General features: G+C 38.1%; 3 protein-coding genes across 3 annotated transcripts in view; all 3 read left to right on the forward strand.

The window, feature by feature from the left end:
* Positions 1-6,026, forward strand: part of LOC104947532 (dedicator of cytokinesis protein 9-like) — a 50,868-nt gene extending 44,842 nt beyond the window's left edge. The window contains exons 42-49 of the mRNA XM_010773579.1: positions 344-496; positions 1,283-1,312; positions 1,877-2,023; positions 2,111-2,321; positions 2,997-3,187; positions 3,299-3,399; positions 3,487-3,625; positions 4,934-6,026. Of these exons, the coding sequence (XP_010771881.1) occupies positions 344-496; positions 1,283-1,312; positions 1,877-2,023; positions 2,111-2,321; positions 2,997-3,187; positions 3,299-3,399; positions 3,487-3,625; positions 4,934-5,059 (1,098 nt within the window). The 3' untranslated portion in view covers positions 5,060-6,026. The remainder of the gene's footprint in view (positions 1-343; positions 497-1,282; positions 1,313-1,876; positions 2,024-2,110; positions 2,322-2,996; positions 3,188-3,298; positions 3,400-3,486; positions 3,626-4,933) is intronic.
* A 298-nt stretch (positions 6,027-6,324) lies between these two features.
* slc15a1a (solute carrier family 15 member 1a) lies at positions 6,325-14,414 on the forward strand. Its single transcript, XM_010773561.1, has 23 exons — positions 6,325-6,344; positions 6,606-6,646; positions 7,184-7,271; positions 8,132-8,273; positions 8,732-8,851; positions 8,962-9,061; positions 9,891-9,981; positions 10,108-10,191; positions 10,277-10,359; positions 10,478-10,564; positions 10,660-10,749; positions 10,829-10,873; positions 10,963-10,995; positions 11,082-11,170; positions 11,663-11,744; positions 11,842-11,961; positions 12,075-12,218; positions 12,306-12,352; positions 12,572-12,665; positions 12,762-12,905; positions 13,571-13,708; positions 13,863-13,970; positions 14,109-14,414. Exons 1-23 carry the CDS (start codon positions 6,338-6,340, stop codon positions 14,346-14,348), a joined length of 2,217 nt encoding a protein of 738 aa, XP_010771863.1. The 5' UTR covers positions 6,325-6,337; the 3' UTR covers positions 14,349-14,414.
* A 2,043-nt stretch (positions 14,415-16,457) lies between these two features.
* LOC104947519 (serine/threonine-protein kinase 24-like) overlaps positions 16,458-23,179 on the forward strand; it is a 12,304-nt gene continuing 5,582 nt past the window's right edge. The window contains exons 1-5 of the mRNA XM_010773563.1: positions 16,458-16,928; positions 19,786-20,016; positions 22,063-22,119; positions 22,263-22,371; positions 22,518-22,675. Of these exons, the coding sequence (XP_010771865.1) occupies positions 16,887-16,928; positions 19,786-20,016; positions 22,063-22,119; positions 22,263-22,371; positions 22,518-22,675 (597 nt within the window). The 5' untranslated portion in view covers positions 16,458-16,886. The remainder of the gene's footprint in view (positions 16,929-19,785; positions 20,017-22,062; positions 22,120-22,262; positions 22,372-22,517; positions 22,676-23,179) is intronic.

Consider the following 23,179-nt stretch of genomic DNA (forward strand, 5'->3'; position numbering starts at 1 on the left):
TCCCTATTTTTTTTTCTTTACATGGGAGTTCGGGGGACGCAAGAGTATTTACCCATATTTACCGAACATCTAGTCTCTACTCGAGCATTGCGATCGAGTGTCAGGTAGACGTGTGAGGAGGTTTCGAGTAAATCTGTAGGACTCCTTGCCACTTTCCCCCTTGTCTTTTATTAGTTATTCACCACCCAGGGACGATTCGACAAGAAAGCCTGATTTCCCCTGACGTCCACACTTCCTCTTAGTTGTAGAAGTAGTTCGCATCATTCCACGCCGAGGTAAACACCACTAGTCCTTGTTACTCCTGTTTACCAAGTAGTAAAAACAATCTCTAGTCCCTACTCAGTTGTGTGTACACATTCTGATCAAACTATTCTTTGCACAGAAACTGGCCCACCTGTATGACACGCTGCATCGTGCATACAGCAAAGTGACAGAGGTGATGCACACAGGAAAGAGATTGCTGGGCACCTACTTCAGAGTGGCTTTCTTCGGCCAGGTGAGTTAAACAACCAAAAGTGCTGTATAATTAAGCAATAGCTCACGACAGGCCGTGGTATATGTTACTTCTCTGCTGTTTTCTTGTCCCAGTTTGAAAAGCAATCTGTATACAGTTTTTCTCAGACACGGAGGGATACTGACTTGTTGTGAAAAGTAACTACAATTCTACCCGTGGTATACGCTCAGTATATTAGTGCTAAGAACCAATCAGATTGCTTGATTTGACTATTTCAAGAAATAGCACAATGATTAATTAGGTCACTGGTGTTGCAAAGTAATGCACAATGACCCTGTTTTTTCTGTAGTAGCATAATCACATGCAGTGGCATTTTATGATCCGCTCTAATACCCCTTTCTGCTTTTTATCCTCTTTGAAGGCAGCGGTAAGTTGTGCAGTAGACCTTGCTAGCCTTTCAGAGCAGCCTGAGTCTTTGTGTGGTTTTGCTGCTGCTGTAATCATTGCATTTCTCAGTCATAGTTTTCTGTTTACGATAACATCAGTCACCATTGATGCTTTCTGTTTTTGAAACTTAGCTGTATGGTGCTCTTTCACCTTTGCCCTGATACAAGTTTTTCTACTTTTGTGTTGCAGATTTTAGGACTTTTAGGTTTATAAATATTTAGTTTGATGTGGTTTTCATCTGATGGTGTTCTTTTTAGATCTTGACATGATGGTCATATTTGTGAATTGGTGTGAGTTGCAGTGTGTTGAATTTTTCATAGTTTGTAAGGAGTTGTCATGGAATAACAATGAATGTATTTTCTGCTGTCCACACACCCGTAGCAGTACCACTTTACAAACACAGAGGCTAAGGTAAATCAATATGAAAGCCATCATTGTTGTTAGACTGCAGTGATGTGTTAGGTTGTGTTGTGTCGGTGATATCTTATCTGTATTGCTTATCTTTTAGCCTTTTACTCCTCCTACTGCAGTGTTGTACTAATCTGAGACCCTTAGAGGGCTAATAGCTGGATTCACCTATCACTGGGTCAATACATGGATTCGCCCATCTGTTCATGGGCCATTTGACCATTTACATACAAGACTGATCCAAGTGCTCCCACTGATAGTGTGAAATCTGTGCCCCCACCTGTGTTCTTTACTCTGTCTCATTGTATCAAACTGATACTGGTTGGTTTCTTGGAGTGGACTTTTTATTTTTCCTGTTTCCATGCTTGGACATTAGATAGAGGGTTGAGTGGATTCTGACGATATTTCAGTCCAAAGCTACGTGGTGGTAAAAAGGGGTCTACCATTTTCTTTTAGCAAATTGTTTGAATGACTCCACCTTCCTTGTTTGGTTTGATGTGGCTTCTTTATATCTCTTTAAATAGAAACAGTGTTTGTTTTCTTACTCATTTTGGCCGTTTGTTTTAGGGCTTTTTTGAAGATGAAGATGGTAAGGAGTACATCTACAAAGAACCTAAATTCACTCCTCTGTCAGAGGTATCTCAGCGGCTCCTTAAGCTGTACTCTGACAAGTTTGGACAGGAGAACGTGAAGATGATCCAGGACTCTGGCAGGGTAAGATTTGTAATGTGTGATGAGGATTGACTTATAAGATTATTAAAATGCAGGACTGATCTGTTGTGATGACTCGATTCTCTGCAGATTAACCCCAAAGACCTGGACTCCAAGTATGCATACATCCAAGTGACACATGTGACCCCTTACCTGGAGGAGAAGGAGGAAGTAGACAGGAAGACAGACTTCGAGAAGTCCCACAACATCCGCCGCTTTGTGTTTGAGATGCCTTTCACCATATCAGGCAAAAAGCAAGGCGGGGTGGAGGAGCAGTGCAAACGCAGGACGATACTAACCAGTAGGTAACCTTTAAATATACTGTGGGTGGCAGTGGTGCATAAGCTTTTAAAACGGCATCTCTTGGTGGATTTGCAAATAAAATATAATAAATAGCGTCAATATTGGTGCAGAACAGTCAGTGAGACAGAATAGATTGTGTTAAAACAGGCTGAGTAGATCTCCTCATCACTAGGGAACTGATCTTTAAGTGTTATATTATGGAACCCAGAGGGAAAATAGACTATTTAGTGTGTCCTGCTTCGAAATCTGAGGTAAATGTTTCCCTTTCCTCCCAAACTGTGGACCACCCTTTCCAATTGTCTGCCTATTGATACATTTTAAGTAAACGGGTTTTAAATAGGCACCATGTGAATGTCTGTCACGTGGGAATCCGTTGTTGAGGCATTACATAACTCGGCAGAAAGTTCCTGTGCATTCTTGGAAGATCTTGATTAAATTCTGAACATGTCAGCAGTTTGTCAAGGACTTCTTGTCCTAATCACAGTAATATTGTTTTATCATTCAAAAAGTCCAAAAGTTCAACCTTACACTCTTATCTTTATTATCTGACAGCTTTCGAAGATGCACTGTTAAACCGGAGATGTGAATCTCAGAAAGGCACATGCAAGAAGAAAAGATTCCCAAACTAAAGCCAGCTGTTTACCATATTTCTTTTCCTGTTTCTTTCCCCCAGCCACACATTGTTTCCCGTACGTAAAGAAACGTATCGCAGTGATGTATCAACACCACACTGATCTAAGTCCCATCGAGGTGGCCATCGATGAGATGAGCAAGAAGGTGGGCGAGATCAAACAGCTGTGCTCCTCCATTGACGTGGACATGATCCGTCTGCAGCTCAAACTGCAGGGCAGCATCAGCGTGCAGGTGCCTGCTTTAAAATGTGTCAAAATGTACATGCACATACGTTAGACATAATCTGTTGTAATAATCATGAAAAAGAAAACATGACATGACACGTCCTGCTTCCTCCCTCAGGTTAACGCAGGGCCGCTTGCATATGCACGAGCTTTCCTGGACGAAGCATGCGCCAAGAAGAACCCAGATAACAAGGTCAAACAGCTGAAAGAGGTCTTCAGGTGAGATGAGATGTCAACGGGTTATTATGTGTGATTTTACTTTTTAGTTTAAAATTCATTAAACACACAATTTGTTTTGTTGAACAGGCACTTTGTGGAAGCCTGTGGTCACGGCTTGGGTATTAATGAGCGTCTGATAAAAGAAGACCAACAGGAGTATCACGATGAGATGAAAGCAAACTACAGAGACCTGGCCAGAGAGCTGTCAATCATCATGCACGAACAAGTGAGTTCAATTCTGCATTGCTAATAGTACAACTGTTAATTGGCAAGTGTGACTGCCATTCTTTAAAAGTAATATTGTGATTGAAAACATGCTCTTTAATAACACCATTCTCTGTTTTTCCCTTGTGCTTACATGAGCAGATTGGATGGTAATGCACACAATGCAATAAAGACTGAGTTGGTACTTGTTGATCCAGCCTGACAATGGGCATCTGTTTTCAGATATTACCCTCAATGTTGACAGCTATTGGATGTGGCAATGTCCAACCATTTCAAATCCTGATTTCAAAGTCACTTTTGACCTAGACCTTTCATACATTTCTAGAATATGTCAAATTGGGTGATTGGCTTAATCATAAACCTCAGTTTACCTGTACCTGCCAAAACAAATATGTAAAACTCCAGCTATGGCCCTTCTATTGAACTTTAAAAGCACAGAATACATAGATAATATTCCTGAGTTATCTGAACAAATCACAGACAAACCTTATCTTTACATGCCTGTAATAAATAAAGGAGCCTAACATTACATATTGTCACACATTGAAGGTATGCCCACTGTCCTTAAGAAAGGCTTAACCTCTTTTAATGTGGAGGAAACTAAAAGTTATTTTCATAAACGATTTATCTAAAAAGATATTCAGTCATATTCAGTATTTTTCCTTGTCTTTAAAATAAGACAAAGATAAGCAGCAAGTGCTCTCATCTTACAGTAAAATGTATTTGTCAGCATAGTTGCAGAATAATTGATAAATCATCAGATAGTTTCAGCCTCGTCAAATCTCAAAACCCACCCATCTACTAAGGATGCAGCAGCTGTCTAGATCAACAATCATTTCTGGACTTATCTCTTTTGATTGCTGACATGTAGTTTCTGCATGTGTGTACAATGTGTACTATGTATGCATGGACTGAAATGTATATTTGAACATATACATTTGCATGTTTAAAACAGTGTGTGTCTAAGTATTTACATTCATCATAAAGTGTGTGCTTATATACTTACATGTGTTTTTGTATAATATGCACAATCTTATTAATACTTTCCATGATTTGTCTGTTTATTTGTGTGTTAATGTTAAGAAGCTTGGTTGTTTTTACTTATTTTCTATTGATCTTCATGGAAGGGGTTTAAGAGACCCAGTCCTAACATAATGGGTTTTTGTGTCATGAAAATGAGGCCTTTAGTTAATCTGAAACCAAAACCAAACTTCCTTGGTGGATTTAGTAATAAGAGCTTTATATGGCAGTAAATAGGGACCTAACAATATCTAAAATAGTTTTTTAATATCTCTCTCTTCCCTTCCAGATCAGTCCTGTGGAAGATGGCATGAAGAGCATTCTTCCAGACTCTCTTCACATCTTTAACGCCATCAGCCGCACGCCAACCAGTGCCACCATCCACGGCATCCCCAGCTCTTCCTCTGTGGTATGATGCTGGTTGAGCCTTGAACTCAGCGCCCGCTATACTCGCCAACCAGGCCTGCTGGTGATGCCATACTGTCGCTTCTGACCCTGATCCTGCTTCTCTTCAGTCAGCTGAAGAGAAACTGTAAAAGGCACAGACCAGTGACCACCTTCCTCGAGAACCATGACCAAGGCACTGGACCTACTTTATATATTAATATATCCACGGCTGGTCACTGTGTTGGAGGTCTGTGACAGTACTGAGGTGAAGCCTGAGGGTCTTGCAGGACAGACTTTGTTCCTGTTTTCTGGCCAGACATATTGTGTCACCTGTTTCTACCTGAAAAGACTGGGCCGTGTTTCCAAGGAGACATTCCTGTTGGGACCTTTAACATGCATGTCTTTACATTACACCCACCACCCTCCCAACAGTCCATTTTATGTTTATTTTGATAATGTTTCACTTGTGTTTTTTGTATGTACAGTATTCCACTTTTATATACCACTGTATGATGACAGTATATGCTGCGTCAACACTCCTCTCCTTGTACATGAAGTTATATTTCTACTAAAAGGGCCTCCTATGACACGTGTTAGCGTTCAACCTTAAATCACTTCAATGTCTTAGAACGGGAGCATTTTTAAATATTTAAAGCCATTGCAAACAAAATAGTATATTCCACAATGTTTATTAATGTATATAAAAAAGGAGTGTGTGCAATATTTGTATCTTGCTGTGTGGGGCTCATACACTGTAAAGATGATGTTCACCTTCTTGCCAAAGCGATGAGGTGTGGATAAAAACACTATGCCTACTGTGGAAGTAATAAGAAGCTTTTACCATTTTAGTGTTTATTGAAATGTTCAAGAAATTGTTTTATATTTGGACAGCAATGGGTTTTTTATTTTTATTTAACACAAAGTCACTGTTCTGCTGTAAACAGAGATGTACCCTAATGCTTTTCTTTTAAATAAAACACACTCATCTCTCTGCACTTGTTTTCATGAAATCTGACTTTATTTCCACTTGCATTTAAGTGTGTTGTTGCATTTTGTTTTGGTTGAATTGTGGAGTTTTTATGAGGTGTCAGTTATGGAACATAGCTCACTTCCTATCTCCTATATCTCATGTTCCCACCCATCATAAAAGCAACGCAGTCAGCAGAGTGGACGACAGATCAAGGTACTAATAAGAAGCAATATTACAGAAACACTCCAACAGTGAGGGATCAATTGTCAACTGCTCCCTGCAGGTATTCTCTCAAAGGGATTTTAAACTGCAGGGCAGCCGTTTCACTCAAACATCATGGCGGGTAGGTTTGCAAACATTTGTTTTTGTGAATTTCCATGGTCGCCCTTAGAAATATGTCGAATTGCAGAAGCTTCCGACACCCGATGGCAAGTCAGAACGAAACCTGTCGAAACCTTTGAACTGCAGCTGTGTTGTTTTCTCAATTTCAATCTGAAACATTGGGGAAATTGATTTGTTTTCAATTATAAAATGAAGGCTAATGCAGCCCTCACTTTTTGAGAAATAAAGCTGGTTATTAAAGCTAGTTCAATCTTGTCCACAGATAACGAGGATCCTAACAAAGAAAGGAAGAACAGAGGAACGGTAATGTACTTAATCTTTTTTATTGGTCATTGATGTAATTATTTGTGGGGTTTTTTGTTCCCTAAATCTAAATGATAATCCATAGGAACAAAGCAACCATCTCAATATGCCATTACAGTAAGTTAGTGAATACCAAGCACTACTTAAGTAATTCATGTATTTTTTTCACGAATGCAAGTTTAATCTGTAACATTTCGGATGAAAATGTTGGGCTTTTGCTCCACTTCAATTATTTCTACAGCTAGTACTATTTTTTTTTTAAAGCATTGAAATTTAGCTCCAACTCAATTGACTAATGGAATGACGCTTACATGTTAATGCATTTATAATGTGGATCCAGTAATATAAAATAGCAGGGATCATGCTAAATGAGCCCATTTAATTGTATACACAAAGTACATTTTGTTGACAATTTTGTGCTTTAACTTTTCACTTTTTTAAATGTGTAATGGATTTGTTCTTGCTGTGGTATATATGATTTATAAAAAAGATGTCCACCCTGCTGAACACCATGCTGCTGTTTGTTTGATCCATCAGAGCAAAGAGGTGTTTGGTTACCCGCTCAGCATCTTCTTCATTGTTGTGAATGAGTTCTGCGAGAGGTTCTCCTACTATGGCATGCGAGGTGAGAAAACTGCGTCTCACGTTGACCATGTGACTATTTTTGTAACCATGACTACTTATTTTAAACCAAACCACAATTTTTCCCTCAAATTAGCCAGACTTTAATGAGAGCGTTGTCCCAACAGAAAACTGTTGTATTTTTTCAAAGGGATTTCGAAAAACGTAATACATTTGTTTTGAGTGTTTGGATATTTGCTGCTTTGAAAAACAAGTTATTGACTCAAGTAACATTTTGAAGGTAATACTTGAGTATTTACATGTTCTGCTACCTGATGAAGTACTTCTCCACTTTATTACAGGGGCAAACTCTGTACTTTGTATGACAGTGTATTCATTTGATAACATATGAGTTGCTTCGAGGATGCAGATTAAAATGATATAAAATATAATCATAAAAATGATGATATAATCATATAAATAAAACTTCCTATAAAGTAATATAAAGTATAAAGTCTCAAGACTTCGAAAAAGATAAATGAAATGAAAATATTTATTTAAAAAAGAAGAATGATCCCGCAGTATTACATATATGATGTACACATTACTGCATCAAAAATCATAATCTGATGATATGTTTCGACATTCTTTTTAAAAGGGCTATTGTAAAATAATGGTTAATTTTAGTATACAGGCTAAGAGTTTTTTGTTGGTGCTAACATTCTTTTCATTTGTGACTTTAACTTGTAGCACAGTATTTCTACACCGTGGTATAGATACTTTTATTCAATTAAATATCTAAGTTATTTTTCTGCCACTTGATGTTTCATGCACAACATGACCAGATATGTTTTAGAGCTGACCCTGTGCAGTCTTATCGTGTTGCATTGTGAAATAAGAATAATCTCACCTACCTGTCCACAGCTGTACTCGTGCTGTACTTCAAGTACTTCTTGCTCTGGGACGATGACTTGGCCACCTCCATCTACCACGTCTTTGTGGCCTTCTGCTACCTGACCCCCATCCTCGGGGCCATTGTGGCTGACTCCTGGCTGGGAAAGTTTAAGTGAGTTTAAAAAATGTGTCATTAAACCTATGCAAGAAATCAGTGGATTACTATCTGTCAGTGGTGGAAAGGGTCTAACTAGTACTTTTACTAAGTAAGAAATAGGTGTACTTATACTTTACCTGAGTATATACATTTTTCTACTTTGTAATTCTCCTCCACAACATTTAAAAATAGTGCACTTTGACCCTTTATAAAAAATATTGTTTAATTAGTGCTTCTTGCTACTTTTAAAATTGCTATGAGTTGTGTTTTACATTTCAACTTCTCAGATGGTCTCATTGAATAACTTTTCAATTCAGTTAATAAAGAACAAAGACAAAATACAAATTGCAATCCTTAGGTTTAAACCCTAGACTTAACTAAGTAACTTATTAAGTAGCTAAACCTAATACAACTAGTGGGTTACTACTATGCACTAACTCCACGCTGCTTCTCTTTCCATCTTCTCTTTGCAGGACTATCATCTACTTGTCCATTGTGTATGCGATCGGCCAGGTTACAATGGCTATCAGTGCAATCCATGACATCACTGACTATGACAAAGACGGGACACCAGACAACATGACCTTTCATGTGTGGGTTTCTATTCAACTACACAACATATTAAGTACAGGATGTGGGATTTTGGCAGGCAAATATTACTCACATAATTATTTCTATGGTACTCTCTGCTCTTCACATTTAGCGTGCTGTCCATGGTGGGTCTCCTCCTCATCGCTCTGGGCACTGGTGGCATTAAACCTTGTGTTGCTGCCTTTGGTGGAGACCAATTTGGTAACCATCAGGTTAGAACACTTCTCCTTCTCCGCTAATGTTTAACTCTGGTCTTGACAATGACAATGTGTTGTATTGAATGTCATAGATTTGAGAATTAGTTGAAACAACAGCTTAGGCTGATTGTGTGTGTGTGTGTGTGTGTGTGTGTGTGTGTGTGTGTGTGTGTGTGTGTGTGTGTGTGTGTGTGTGTGTGTGTGTGTGGGAGGGAGGGAGTGAGGAATGTATTTTAATTCCTAAAACCAAGTTTTGGATGACATGATGCTGGTCTGGTCCATCCCTTCTTGATGCTGGTGACTTTAAGCTACATTTGCTGTTACTAGAATAATGCGCCCAAATAAGGAAATTCCTGCAGTCAAGGGGCTTTGTGAGGAATGCAGGAGCCAGGTTTTGACAACGAAGTTACTGTTACTTGATATATTTGATCTTATTATTTGTCTGCAAAAAATGGGAAAATCAGCAATCAGTGCAATGCAAAATCAAAGCTGCCCAAAGGTCTATGATTGAGTGCACTAAATGTTATGACAAACCTTCCAATAGTTGTGTCAAAATTACAAATTACAAATTCATGCAATACCAAATTAATAGTCATCAAATGACCAAATTCCCTTAGTATTTGTCCTCTGGAGAAATTTCTGTACAACATGTCAGTACAAACCATCCAATAGAGATACCTCGGTCTGGACATATCCGTCCCTAAAGTCTTATCAGTGGCAGCTTATAATTTCTTCTGATTGAATCATTTAATATCATAAACAGATATAACATTGGAAAGATGTTACACATTGTATAAAGAACATCCATGCAACACATGAAGATCACTGACATTTCTCTGTGCAGGAAAAGCAAAGGAGAACTTTCTTCTCCGTATTTTACCTGTGCATCAATGGTGGGAGTCTCCTGTCAACCATTATCACTCCGATCCTGAGAGGTAGATATGAACAGATCCTAAAGTTTCTGAGAAAACATAAACATGAGTGCATTTGATAACATCTAATAACAGTCCTTGAGTATGAGTGATTTGAACTGTAGTTTAATGATGGTTATGTATCTGCAGCTCAGGACTGTGGCATCTACAGTAAGCAGAAGTGTTATTCTCTGGCCTTCGGTGTCCCTGCAGCACTAATGGTGGTTGCACTTGGTATGTCTAAATTATTTAAAATCAGATTCTATACATGGCAAACTAGGCACTGATAATGATGATGTGACTGTGATGCCCTTTACAGTGGTGTTTATCGTTGGAAGTGGTATGTACTACAAAGCTGAACCACAGGGAAACATCATGGGGTCCGTGTGTAAATGTATCGGGGTGAGTCTGGTTTACAACATTTGCATTGAAACATTTTTGCATTCATGTATAACGACCGATGCTTTAGCTGTGTTTGAAAAAACAAACATATGTTATCCCTTTTTCAACTGTCAATCAGTTTGCCATTAAAAATCGCTACAAACACAGAAGCAAACAATACCCAAAGAGGCAGCATTGGATGGACTGGTCAGAGGAAAAATATGAAGTGAGTTGCATTTTAAAATGAGTTCTCTAAAGTTTCTAACAAGTGTTTTTTTCAGTGGGGTGAATTGCAGTTGATTTTCTGTCTATGTGCTGTAGAAACTCCTCATTGCTCAAATCAAAATGGTGCTGAAGGTCCTGTTTTTATACATCCCACTTCCGATGTTCTGGACCCTGTTTGACCAAAAGGTAAGTTACTCTTGTTTTTAAAAGGCAACATCAATTATAGGCTGTGGAAACTGTGCTAAGCTCTGCATCTCTATTAAAGGGTTCAAGATGGACTCTGCAAGCCACCAACATGGATGGAAACTTTGTAAGTTTGGTGATAAAACCGACTACTGATATATTTGAGTTAACTAAAGCAATGTGACAATGTTTTGATGACATATTTTGTTTCTGCAGGGGCTTCTTGTCATACAGCCTGACCAGATGCAGGTGAGATAAAATGATATTGTCATGTAAGCTCGGACAGATGTACTACGCCTTTTCTTTTTTAAAATCTCTTTAAAATGTTTTGAAAGACTGTCAACCCCATCCTGATCCTGACTCTGGTGCCGATCATGGACAGCCTTATCTACCCTCTGATCAAAAAATGTGGTCTAAACTTTACGTAAGTACTGCTTTAACTCAGATTGTGGACATTCGTTTACAATAGTCAAGTCTAATCTAGTTGTCATCTTGTTTTTGGATAAATAAAACTTATCTGTTTTGGAATACCCCACTTTTTTTCTTCTGCCAGTTGTTTGAGGGAACAGTTTTAGCATTTAGGTATCAATATTAGCATTTCATAAAATGTCAAACTGTTCCTTAAACTGAAGGACTAAGCCTGTTATACACTCTTCAGCTGTGAAGGCTGCTCAGCAGCAAAGTGTGTATTCAAACAAATTTCAGCAGGAAAAGCTAAAAATGATACCTCGATATAAGACCAGTGGAACTGCACTTGCATCTGAATCAGGCCTAACAATATCCACGATAGTGTTAAAAATGTTGAAATTACTGTCATACATAGTTTTTATGCATGTATAAATATGGAGACCTTTGGTGCTGTAGTTATCTCATATTTTGTACAAATTATTGACAGGATTTATTGTTAATTCAACAGACCTCTGAAAAGAATGACAGTAGGGATGGTAATGGCAGCCATAGCATTTGTCTGCGCTGCTGTGGTTCAGCTTCAAATCGATGTAAGTAGAAAACAGATATTGTGATAATCTGCTCATATACTGATACATTACCCATACGTTTAGGGATTCATTTATTTCAAACTCACTTAATTTTCAGATAACATACCCTATCTTCCCGTCAGCGTCCGAGAGTCAGTTGAAATTAATGAACATGGGCAGTACTCCAGTCACTTGCTTGTTGCCTGGCAACGGACCTCTGGTACTTCCTGCAGCTCAGGTATGTCCTCATACAAAAACACAAATTGAGACATTTTGAAAAGTTGCATGAAAGTCAAAACAACATGTTTATGCATTCATATTTGTACACATATTATATCTATTGTTTTGCAGGCCAGCGAGAACTTCTTTACATTTAAAGAACATATTATCGATGTTAAAATTGTCGGCCCTGAAGTGACAAAAAGTATACCCTTGGTCAAAGGAAAGCGACAAAAGCTTCTCATTCCTGCAAATATCAATGACAATTGGCTGTTGGTGAGTTAGAATCACAACATAGGTCAAAGCAAACATGAGGACTTTAAATGGCTATGATAATCAACATCCATTTTTGTATTTCCTCAGACTGACGCTTTGAATTCCAAGCCACAACAAGGCAACAATGCAATCCGGTAAGTTTAATTTCAAATGTTTATACTTTAACAATTAATTGATCAGTTGACCAACAGTATGAGTCGTTTACTTTTTTCATAGTCAATCAATTGTTTCAGGCTCTTACCTGGTAAACATATTTACATTTAGAGAGTTTCAGACAGTACATTCTTGAAAAAAATGGGATTACACTGCTGTTGTTGTTTTTTTAATTCTGACCCATTATGTACCCTTTTCAGATTTATCAATGGAATGAATACAACATTGAATGTTTCAACGGCTGGAGCTGACTTTGGACTTATTGAGCCATTTAAATTTTCCAACTACTCCCAGTTAAAATATGGAAAGTAAGGACATTTTTAACGTATTGACAATCCACCCCTGTTTTTATATCAGAGTCATTATTTAATGCAAATGACAATATCGTTTATTAACCAGATTTTTCTTTTTCTAATGAACAGAGCCATCTTCACCTTACAGAGTGGTTCACAGTCATGTGAATACAGCAGGGACTTTGGATTTGGAAGTTCATACACATTCTTTATCCCCAGCACTTTAGTCATTGGACAAAATGTAAGTTTCATGATTGGTGATATTCTATATTTATCTTATATCAACAAATCCGTTAAAAATAATATCAGTGAAAAGCCAGAAATCCCAGCTGATTTAGGAAAATGTTCCTTATAAACAATATAACTTAATTTGTGTTGCCTGTGTTTAAAGATTTACCCCAATCCATCAGCGATTCTTCCTCCCTCACCACACTCAAAACATCACTCAAAACCCACCTATTCAACACTGCATTCAACCACTGACCACCCCCCCCCACACTATTTTCTGTTTTGTTTATCTCTTTTTGTATTTTCCTTAGTTTTGTTTTTGTTGTTTTTTATTCTCTGTCAAAGCGTCTTTGAGTGTCTAGAAAAGCGCTATACAAGTATCATGTAGTATTATTATTATTATTATTATTATTATTAAGAAGGTAGACATTGGGCTAAGTGCCACAGTCAGACACGGTCAGGATGGATGGTTCATTATTGGTTTTGGTCTTTTCATGGGATTTTCTTTATAATAATACAGCAAAACAAAGGATGAAACATCCTATTACAAATTGTCATGTATATTGTCATGTGTTCGCTTTGGTAAAAGATGCTAAAATCTATCCAGCTGCCTTCTTTTTAGTCTCACGGGTTGAGAAACACGGCCCTCAACTGACCAATTGTGATTATTTATTTTAGTGTCAGGGGGCGATTACTGAATCAGAAGACATCGAGCCCAACTCAGCTCACATGGCTCTCCAGATCCCACAGTACTTCTTCATAACTGTTGGTGAAGTGATGTTTTCGGTTACTGGTCTGGAGTTCTCCTACTCACAGGTAAAATTGTTAGAAAGCACATTTTCCCACTTTATTTCAGGAGTTGTTGTATGACAGGGAAAATTAGAAGTGGGATTTGAATTGTATAATTAATAGTCTTCCATTCTTTAATTATGGTTTTATTTAACTTGTGTTTGTCTTTTGTTTTTTTAAGGCACCTAGTAACATGAAAGCAGTGCTGCAAGCAGGCTGGTTGTTGACTGTTGCTGTCGGCAACTTCATTGTACTGATTGTAGCTGAGCTTGCAAAGCTTCCTAAACAGGTAAAAACTCGAACATCAAACTAAACCTTAGAGATATTTTTAGTGGGCATGTCTTGGATTTGTTTCATGTATTGACAATAACAAAGGATCATGCATCATTAACGTGTGTCCTTCTGCTTCTCTCCTTCTCTTTCAAAGTGGGCAGAGTACGTCCTGTTTGCCTCTCTCTTGATTGCAGTGTGTTTCATCTTTTCCATCATGGCGCATTTCTACACCTACATTGACCCTACAGAAATTGAGGCCCAGTTCACGAAGAAGGTTGATGAAGATGATGACGATGATAAAAGTCTAAAGAAGGCAGAGATAGAGATGGTCTGGAAAGACTCAAATAAAAGTGACAAAGATGAAGATGATCCAGGCAAACACACCAAAATGTGAACAGTGTAAAAAGCAGATTAGACATAATGCACTTATATCTGACATGTAACATTGACACAAATATATAAAACCTGTGACCCATGGTTTTTCTGTATGTGTATTCAGAGCCAGTAAGCAACAGACTTTCAAAATATAATTTAAAAAACTGTTAATGTGCGATAAAATAATTGTCTGTGTTATTAACGCCTTAACTTGCCCAGACCTAATTTTTATTTTATACGGTCATTTTTTTTCTTTCATTTTTTAACAAAACTGTAAGTAAACTTTCGTAGACACAGTAACAACATGTCGATGAGTCGGACAGCTGAGTCACAAAAGATTAGTGTGGGTTTAACACGTTGGCTGTGAGACTGAACATCTGGAGTCAGGGGAATTTAGGAAAGTGAGCCCAAACTATGCCCTGTAATAAAAAGGTGTGTTTTGGCCCAAGGCCCTGATACCTTTTGTCCCACCCAGGGGATGTGTGTGTGTGTGTGTGTGTGTGTGTGTGTGTGTGTGTGTGTGTGTGTGTGTGTGTGTGTGTGTGTGTGTGTGTGTGTGTGTGCATTCAAAGTTATTTAGTATTATATCCAGTACAATCACATAATGTCTGCCTATAGTATTAACTACAGATGAACCATTTACATATCGTTGGATGAACTTGCTGTTTTATATTTATGTAAGTTGTGTTCAAGTAGGCAATAAAAAATAAATCCTGTTTAAATGTTTTCACAATTGTTGTCTTCATCTTTTGCCCAAAAAACGATGTAAATATTGAGCATTATTTCAACTTGGACATCACATTTTCAGCTTTGATCTTACAGCCATATAAGACGCATGTTTTGGCTAGTACAGATCTCTGATTACGAGACAAAAATGAATGCATTAATAAAACATGTCAGGCCAACAACGGTTATCTTTATTTGAGTGTAAAGTTCAATACTTCATCTTCCACGTTGTAGTTTGAAAACATTATCTTAACTCAATATCCATTTCCCATATTTGTATGGATCTTTCAACATGTCCTCGTCAGTGAAGTGTACTCAATTTACTGTAGTGTAGACTGTTGCTTTCCCCCCCAAAAAATCTAATTACCACAGCGAAATTGACATGCAGTGAACTTTAGGCCTTTGGGGCTCCAGGACAGCTGCTTGGTTTGCCCGGTTGTTAATTAAGCCTTACCCATATTAAAACACTGCATTTGGTTGCCAAACATTGTGTTTTACACATATTATACTTGCATCCTTGTAAATGTTAGGAACCACACCTATGTGAACTTCATCCGCCCTCTTTGTTTTAACTGTTTTATTGTATCATGTATAATCCAAATCATTATCTTTTAACCAAACACAAGTCGACATATCGACAAAAATACAGGATAAGCCAAAATCTTAAAGGCTACCAAGGAGTGATGCGGCAAATAGGCTACATTATATTTACGGTTTTACATATTTTTATCCCATCATCATCTCTTAGTCCATGTGATTTTACAATACAGTGACTGATTTGTATTTAGACCTATGATTTAGACTTGCTGTATGATTGGATTTTTTGGTCAGGACAATTTAAAAAAAAAAGTATATATAGACATTTTTATTCATTGGGATAAACCCCTTGAGATGCACCATCTCGTTTTCAAGGGGGTCCCTTGTATAACATATTTTCCATAAAAAGTAAAGAGGTTCAAAGTCAAAAGTATTTTACAATCAATAAGATTGTCCAGTAAATATATATATTTTTACTAAGTGAATGATTAAAAAAATTAATGAATACATACATTCAACGTTTTGTATGCTGATGATTTTCTTCTGATGTGGTATCGAATAATACTTGACCATGCTTGGAAAAATCTTCTTTTGATTTAAGTCTGCTTTTCTTTTTTGTTATTGCATGCCTATTTTGACTGCTTTGCCACTTTTGCTGTAACAGTTTACATTTCCCCGCTGTGGTACAAAGTTCTGATTCTGAAGTAAAATGGGATTTAGTACAAAAATAAAAAATATATACAGACAAACATACATTCATAAAAACGTCCTTCTTCCCGTGACGCTTTTTGATTAGCGCATGACGACATAATGTACTCTCTACTCTGGTTGGTCCTCCGGAAAATGAAAATGACATTAACCAAGATGGCGCTGGGCGACAGAGAAAAGTGATGAGAGAATAGAACAACAAGCGATAGAACTAAAAAAACAGGGTGCATTTATTTACCCTGTGCGACTTTTTTTTAATCAGAGCTCTATTTGATCATCGGTACACAGTACAGCAACTGTCGAGGGACCGCACGGGTCTACAGATATATAATTATTCCGCTAACTGTTTGCTAACTAGCTGCTAAAGTAGCTAGCGTAGCTAACGTTCGCATAACTGCGGAAGAGAAGCTCGAAGTACAAACCGACGAGCTGTTTTATTATGATCAGGCGACTCTCCGTTTGATACATTCACTGTCCTTGATAGAGTTTGCATCACATTTAACCCAGGGGTCGGTCGGAAAACTATTATCAGATCAGGAAAGCTGAAAAAGACGAGGAAAGGCGTCATCTTTGCTGATCTGACGCCATGGCTCTCTCCACTCTTCAGAGTGGACTGACGGGGATTCAGGTAAATAACATGTTTTTATATTATAAGCTAACTTTCGGAGTCTAGTTTGTTTGGTTCAGAGCCAGCCGACATTTTACTTTACGGAAGTTTAACTCGATGCCTGTAAACAACTTTATCTACGGGAACACTGTATCGTTATCAAGATTAACACTATCTCTTGTGGTATAATAAATGCACCTATTTGTCAAAGTCCATTATGAACGAATGTGATAAGAAGCCTGACACCTTGTTTAATCGTGTGTTAAATCTAACGTGTACTGAATGACTGAAGAGCTGTCAAACCACAGGTATACCGTCTATTCAGGCTGAGTTTACTCCTGATTTATTAACATCATTCACTGTAGGTTAAAATGCCCATCACAGTTAAAGCACAAGTTGATACATCCAACTATTTAGTCCATATTCACTGTTTTAATTTGACCAACAGTGCAAAACTGTTAAGTATACAGTTGATTCCAATTTAAGGCAAGGGAAATAACACATGATCAAGTTGAAGTAGCTGGTAACATCCATTGTGTGGCCTTTCAGTTTAAAAAATGCTACACAGTTTTCAAAATAGCTGCCTTCTTTAACTGTCATCAACTGAACTGACGCTTCACTGCCAGTACTTAGTGAGTAATGACATGAGTCCTGCTTGTCATCTGTTACAGAGCACTCTACATATCACACATATTGGTATGAAAGTCACTGTCATTGTTGATTTATCTGGGGATCAATGTGTCACTCAATCAATTACTTGTTTGGTGCATGAAACCTCAGGAAATAGTGGAACCCATTCCATTTAATTCTACAACTAATGATGTTCTTCTTCTTCTTCTTCTTCTTATTATTATTATTATTATTATTATATTAAATACAATAGTAAATACTCAACGATGATATTAAACAGCCTGTCTTCCAGTTTGAGAAGCTGAAACCATTTTGAATGACAAACTAAGTAAATCATTCATTAATTATGAAATAGTTGTCATTTAATAATTGATCCACACATTAAAGGGACTAATGATATCAGATGACCTCTTATAACATAGTCAGTTTACTATCAGAAGAAAATAGTTGATGATTAATATTATGTTGGTTGACAGGTATATTAAATGAGAGAATAAGCTCTAGTTTTGAGATTGCAGCTTTTGGCAGTTGTTTAAGAAAGTCATTGTAGTGTTGGCTAATTGTATTTCTATTTTTTTTTATAGTATTGTGTTCAATTTAACGTACATTTTTTTTAGTTGAACCAGTCTGGCCTGTTTGAAGACTTGACATGAAGTAGGCCACACTACAGCCCATGTAAGAAGGACAACCTTGTATGGTGACCTAACCAGTCACATGCATGATTAGTCTATTGATTGCACACAATACTACTCTTTCTCTTCAATTATGAATGCTTCTTTAGCACATGCACAGACAAATACAGGTTCAGAGGGGGAACAAATAGACCTGAGGTTACTTTTCTTAGAAGTGTTTGCATTTGGGATGCTGGTAATCCTGAGGGTGTGGTGTGTGTGGATGACGCTACACTACTCAGTTGTGTGTTTCAGATGGAGAGCATCAAAAACATGCTTTTAGAGCGAGGTTCAGGCAGCTTTGGTTGTCGCAGTAAACCTGCTGACTGTGGATATGGCAAGTACATTCCCATCATGTGTAGTCCGTGGTCGCAGCGCCCTTGTTGTTTTTCCCATTGTTTCAGGTCAGCCTCGACATTATCATTTTCACCTGGATGACTGATCACACCAGTGTTATGATAGTATTTTGGTGGTGTTGTTCCAACTCTGCTTTATTCTGTGCCGCTCTGTCTCTTTGTTGTAAAGTCCCGTTGCTATCAAATCAGCAGCCACCTCTTTGCCAATTTTTCAAAGTGCAGCTGCTCTTCTCCCCTTCCATATAGGTTTGACCACCATTAGCACTTTTACAGGAAACTGTTCTCTGGGGGGCTGTACAACATTATACTGCACCAGCCAACAGATCATGGTCTTAGTGCTAGATTACCTAGCAAATCAAACTTTGGGCTTAATTGCTATAGTTCTTTCTTATTAAAGCTACTGCAAAATGTGTTTCCTTTACATTTTTCAGATAATCTTCATAATATACAGTGTGTATAACAAATGCTACTCTTTTTCAGAAGAGACTGTGCATTACATTTGTCTTAGAAATGTTGGCAATGCAAACACGACTCTGACGGTTTAGGCTAATAATTGTTCTGCATGAAGTGAAATTGAACCGGCTAACATGAAGACCATTACACTCTCCCCGGTGCTCCATGGGGAAATAGGCCATTTATTTCAGTCAATAAGTTAGGGTGTAGTCCTTCAGTTTCTGTGTAGCCTGTGTGGTGGAGGTCATTAAGCTAAGTTGGGTTTGTTTTACATTATCTCAGGATTTAAGTGTTTCTCACAGCCACACAATTTGCTCTGAAAAGGCAGAAAGATATCAGTTTGATTTGATTGCATCGTGGAAAGGAACCAGTGGGTTTTTAGCTTAGCCCATACCGGAGGATATCTTGATCTCTGTTGTATTGACTTTGACCGTTCTACAATCATTTCTCTGATATATACATATTTACTAGACAGACGATTAATTGCAAAAATTGTTGTTGTTTTTTTAAATATATATGTATATATTTTTTTTTATGCAAAAATTGTTTACAGATCAAATAATTATACATGGCATACCTCCGGTTGCAACAATGCATCATAGTTTGCAGATATGTTGCTTGTATGTTCAGCTGTTGTCCCGTGTAACAACAACTAGAAAACGTGTGTAGTGTTATCTCTGAACACACGTGAACCTTGTCAGTCACATTTTGTTCTGTGTTATTAAAATGCGCTCTACTCTCTCTCCCATCCGTCTCTCTGTCACACAGAATTTCCATGCTGACCCAGAGGAGTACTTCACCAAGATGGACAGGATAGGGAAAGGCTCTTTTGGGGAAGTTTTCAAAGGCATCGACAGTCGGACTCAGAAAGTTGTGGCCATTAAAATTATTGATCTGGAAGAAGCAGAGGATGAAATAGAAGACATACAACAGGAAATCACCGTTCTCAGCCAGTGCGACAGTCCCTTTATCACCAAGTATTATGGATCCTACCTGAAGGTAAGCTGTGACCTCAGGAATAATATCTTATTCAATTTGGGATAGCCCATACTCCAAATAAATCATATATGTCAGTAGTGTGTTCTTTCAAGCAAGTGTGTACAATGTAGGTCAATAAATAATGCATATGGGCGATGGAACAAGCATTTCCTGTGTAACATTGCACAGATTGCTGTTGAACAAAAAGAACTAGGCCAACGTTGCTGTGGTATATGCTGTAGCTTGAGGGCTTTTAACAGTGCGATCTGTAAGTATTTGGACACCGACATATGTTTTAGTTTTTTTCTCTATACTCTAGCAGATTTTTTGGGATTGGAAATCACAATTAGGTCAATGTGTTCAGCTTTAATATCAGGGCGTTCATGTGTAAACAAAGTCAACAGGGAAGGAATCATCGCCTTTTGTAGGCCTATGCATAAGAAGAAAGAAGCTTAACAGTTATAGGAGGACAGATCTGGCGATATCCATGTTTGTCTAAACTACAGCAGAGCTGGAAGTCAGCTTTTTAACATCTCTGTATAGTCAATTACATTTTTAGTCACGCTACATGTGATGGTGCTTAAGATGTCTCGATTTTGGCCTAATTCAACCCCCCCTGACAATTGGAGAATAAACTCATTGGTCATTACAAATTAATAACACATAATATATTACCATGTGAGGGGTCCAGATCCAGTCTTAACCCCCTCCTGAAATATGATAATATTCTGTTGTGTGTGCTGTGCCATTATTGCAGCTAAAACATTGGTGAATTGTATTCTCATGTGCGTGTTGCAACCTGATTTATAAATTGGTTTCAAAAGTCCTGCAGTCTAAGCCCGGCTTTAGAGTGCCTCTCACAGCGTTTACAGTACTCTGGTACTTAACAGCAGTAAGCAGAGAAGTGGTGGTCCATTACCTCAAGTTATGCTGCAGGCTGAAGCAGAGAATTAAGGCTTATTTGTGCGTACATAAGCGTGGTATTTGTGCTGTTTGTATGTATGTGTTTACATTTCTTACAAACTTTAAAGTGGTATTGTTGTGATCAACAGTTTTCTAGTTCCCACCTTCTTTCTCAAATCAATACCCTTGCTAGAGATCACATAGATAGGAGAATCAAGAGTTGTTGCCAGTATAGGAAGATTTTCTTAGTGCTTTTGGTTTGTTTTGTGTTTTTTCGGTTGATGTAGTTTAGGCTTTTCTTTCTGGTCCTAAATCTCCTGAGAAATCACAGGCATAGGATGTTACTTTCAACCCCAAGAACTTTAAAAATGATCCCATTTTCAAATTGTTTTGATTAGTAATCCTAAGTGATAGTTGTCTGATTGGTGGGTACTGTACATAGCAAACAGGAACTGCTAGTAGCTAGTTCTGTATACTTTAATGTAGCTGAAATGTAAACAAATCACATTTATACTAGGGACTTGTGCCCCACGGAATAATTGACGGTATCCCAGGCAACATTATATTTTCGAAATATTCTGTGTGCACCTGGAAATCTCAACCCACAAGCGTAGATTCCTCATCCACAGATCTGTAGTTGTAGTGAGTGACAGGTGTTGTTTATTCTCAACATTGCACTTGTACAGGAAACAGGTGCTGCCTAAGTGTTTAGTGCACAACTGAATCAGACCGCAGACATGCTTCTAGTGTTTTTTAGTGCAGCTTTCACTCCAACTAAAGTCAGCCTGTAGAGGAGAGGGCGTCCCAAGGCAATGCCTACTTTTTAAACATATTGCTATACAATCTAATATTCCTTTTCTTTTTAACAAATTGAACCTAAGGTTTAACACAGCTATGATCATTGAATTTACAACCATAAACCAGTCTGTTGTAAATGTTAAAACGTTATAGAATATTTTAGAATTCATAGATTTGGTGTCGCCACTGTGTTGCTGCTGTATATTATGTCTTCTTTCCACCAAGTGAGCAATGGAGCATTTTATTTAAACAAACAAAAGGTTTCTCAGCTGTTGACCTAAATCTGCATATGTTTTGGGCACATCTTTTTATTTAATTGTTTTTCATCAAACACTATCCGACTAAATTCCTGTTTTTATTTTTCAGGGTACAAAACTATGGATTATTATGGAGTATTTGGGTGGAGGATCAGCCCTGGATTTGGTAAGTCTATAGCAAAAATAAAATCGATGACCTTTCTTCAGATGATCACAATTGCTTCGCCGTTATGACAGTTCTCTGTCATGTATCTTTCAAAGATGGACCCAACGTCACCTTTTCCTCCTCTTATTTCTCCCTTCCTCTAGTTGGAACCAGGATCCCTGGATGAAACGCAGATTGCCACAATTCTGAGAGAGATCCTGAAAGGTCTGGAGTATCTGCACTCTGAAAAGAAAATCCACAGGGATATCAAAGGTTAGACTGGCTCATAGCATTGCTCTGTTTTGGCTTGAGTCTTGTTTATGGTTTAATCACCAGCTGAGTGTGCTGTGTGTAATCAGGTCCAAAAACCTAATCATGGGTGTGGAAGTTATATTTGTATCCGTTTGCTTTGCTTTCAGCCGCCAACGTGTTGATGTCAGAACAAGGCGAAGTGAAGCTGGCTGACTTCGGAGTGGCGGGCCAGCTGACCGATACCCAGATAAAACGAAACACATTCGTTGGTACTCCTTTCTGGATGGCACCTGAAGTCATAAAGCAGTCGGCCTACGATTCAAAGGTCAGAATGATCTCAGATTTTATTGCTATCACAGGGTAGAGTACGAAAGCCCAAATAAAATCTAGTTTTCTGGAGAAAATGCTTCAATCGACGACTATACATTTTTAATGGCGAGACATTTTAACTAGTGCTTGGTAACCATTACAATTTTTAATCGAATCAAATATATTTGCCACTGCCAGGGCATTAACGTTTTATCTAGTTTGTTATAGAATAACAAGATACCCTCAGAGTCCAGGGCGACATCATAACATTATAATCAGGGGTGCACATAACTGGTATGCAGGTACGCATGCGCGGGAACAATCTGAAATGCGTACCGTCACTTGTGTCACAAAGCGCATTTGCGTACCGACGTACTTGTGAAGCTTTTCCAGAAGGCGGTTAGATCACCGGACGACAGAGTCGGTCTCCGTGTGCACAGACAGGGCTTCTGTTAACGTCGGCCTGTACCACGGAATTGAGCAAAAACTACGCCAACCGGCTGCGGAGGGAGACTCCCCC

The sequence above is a fragment of the Notothenia coriiceps genome, unplaced genomic scaffold (assembly GCF_000735185.1).
Source record: "Notothenia coriiceps isolate Sejong01 unplaced genomic scaffold, NC01 NC01_scaffold00012620, whole genome shotgun sequence".
NCBI lineage: Eukaryota > Metazoa > Chordata > Actinopteri > Perciformes > Nototheniidae > Notothenia > Notothenia coriiceps.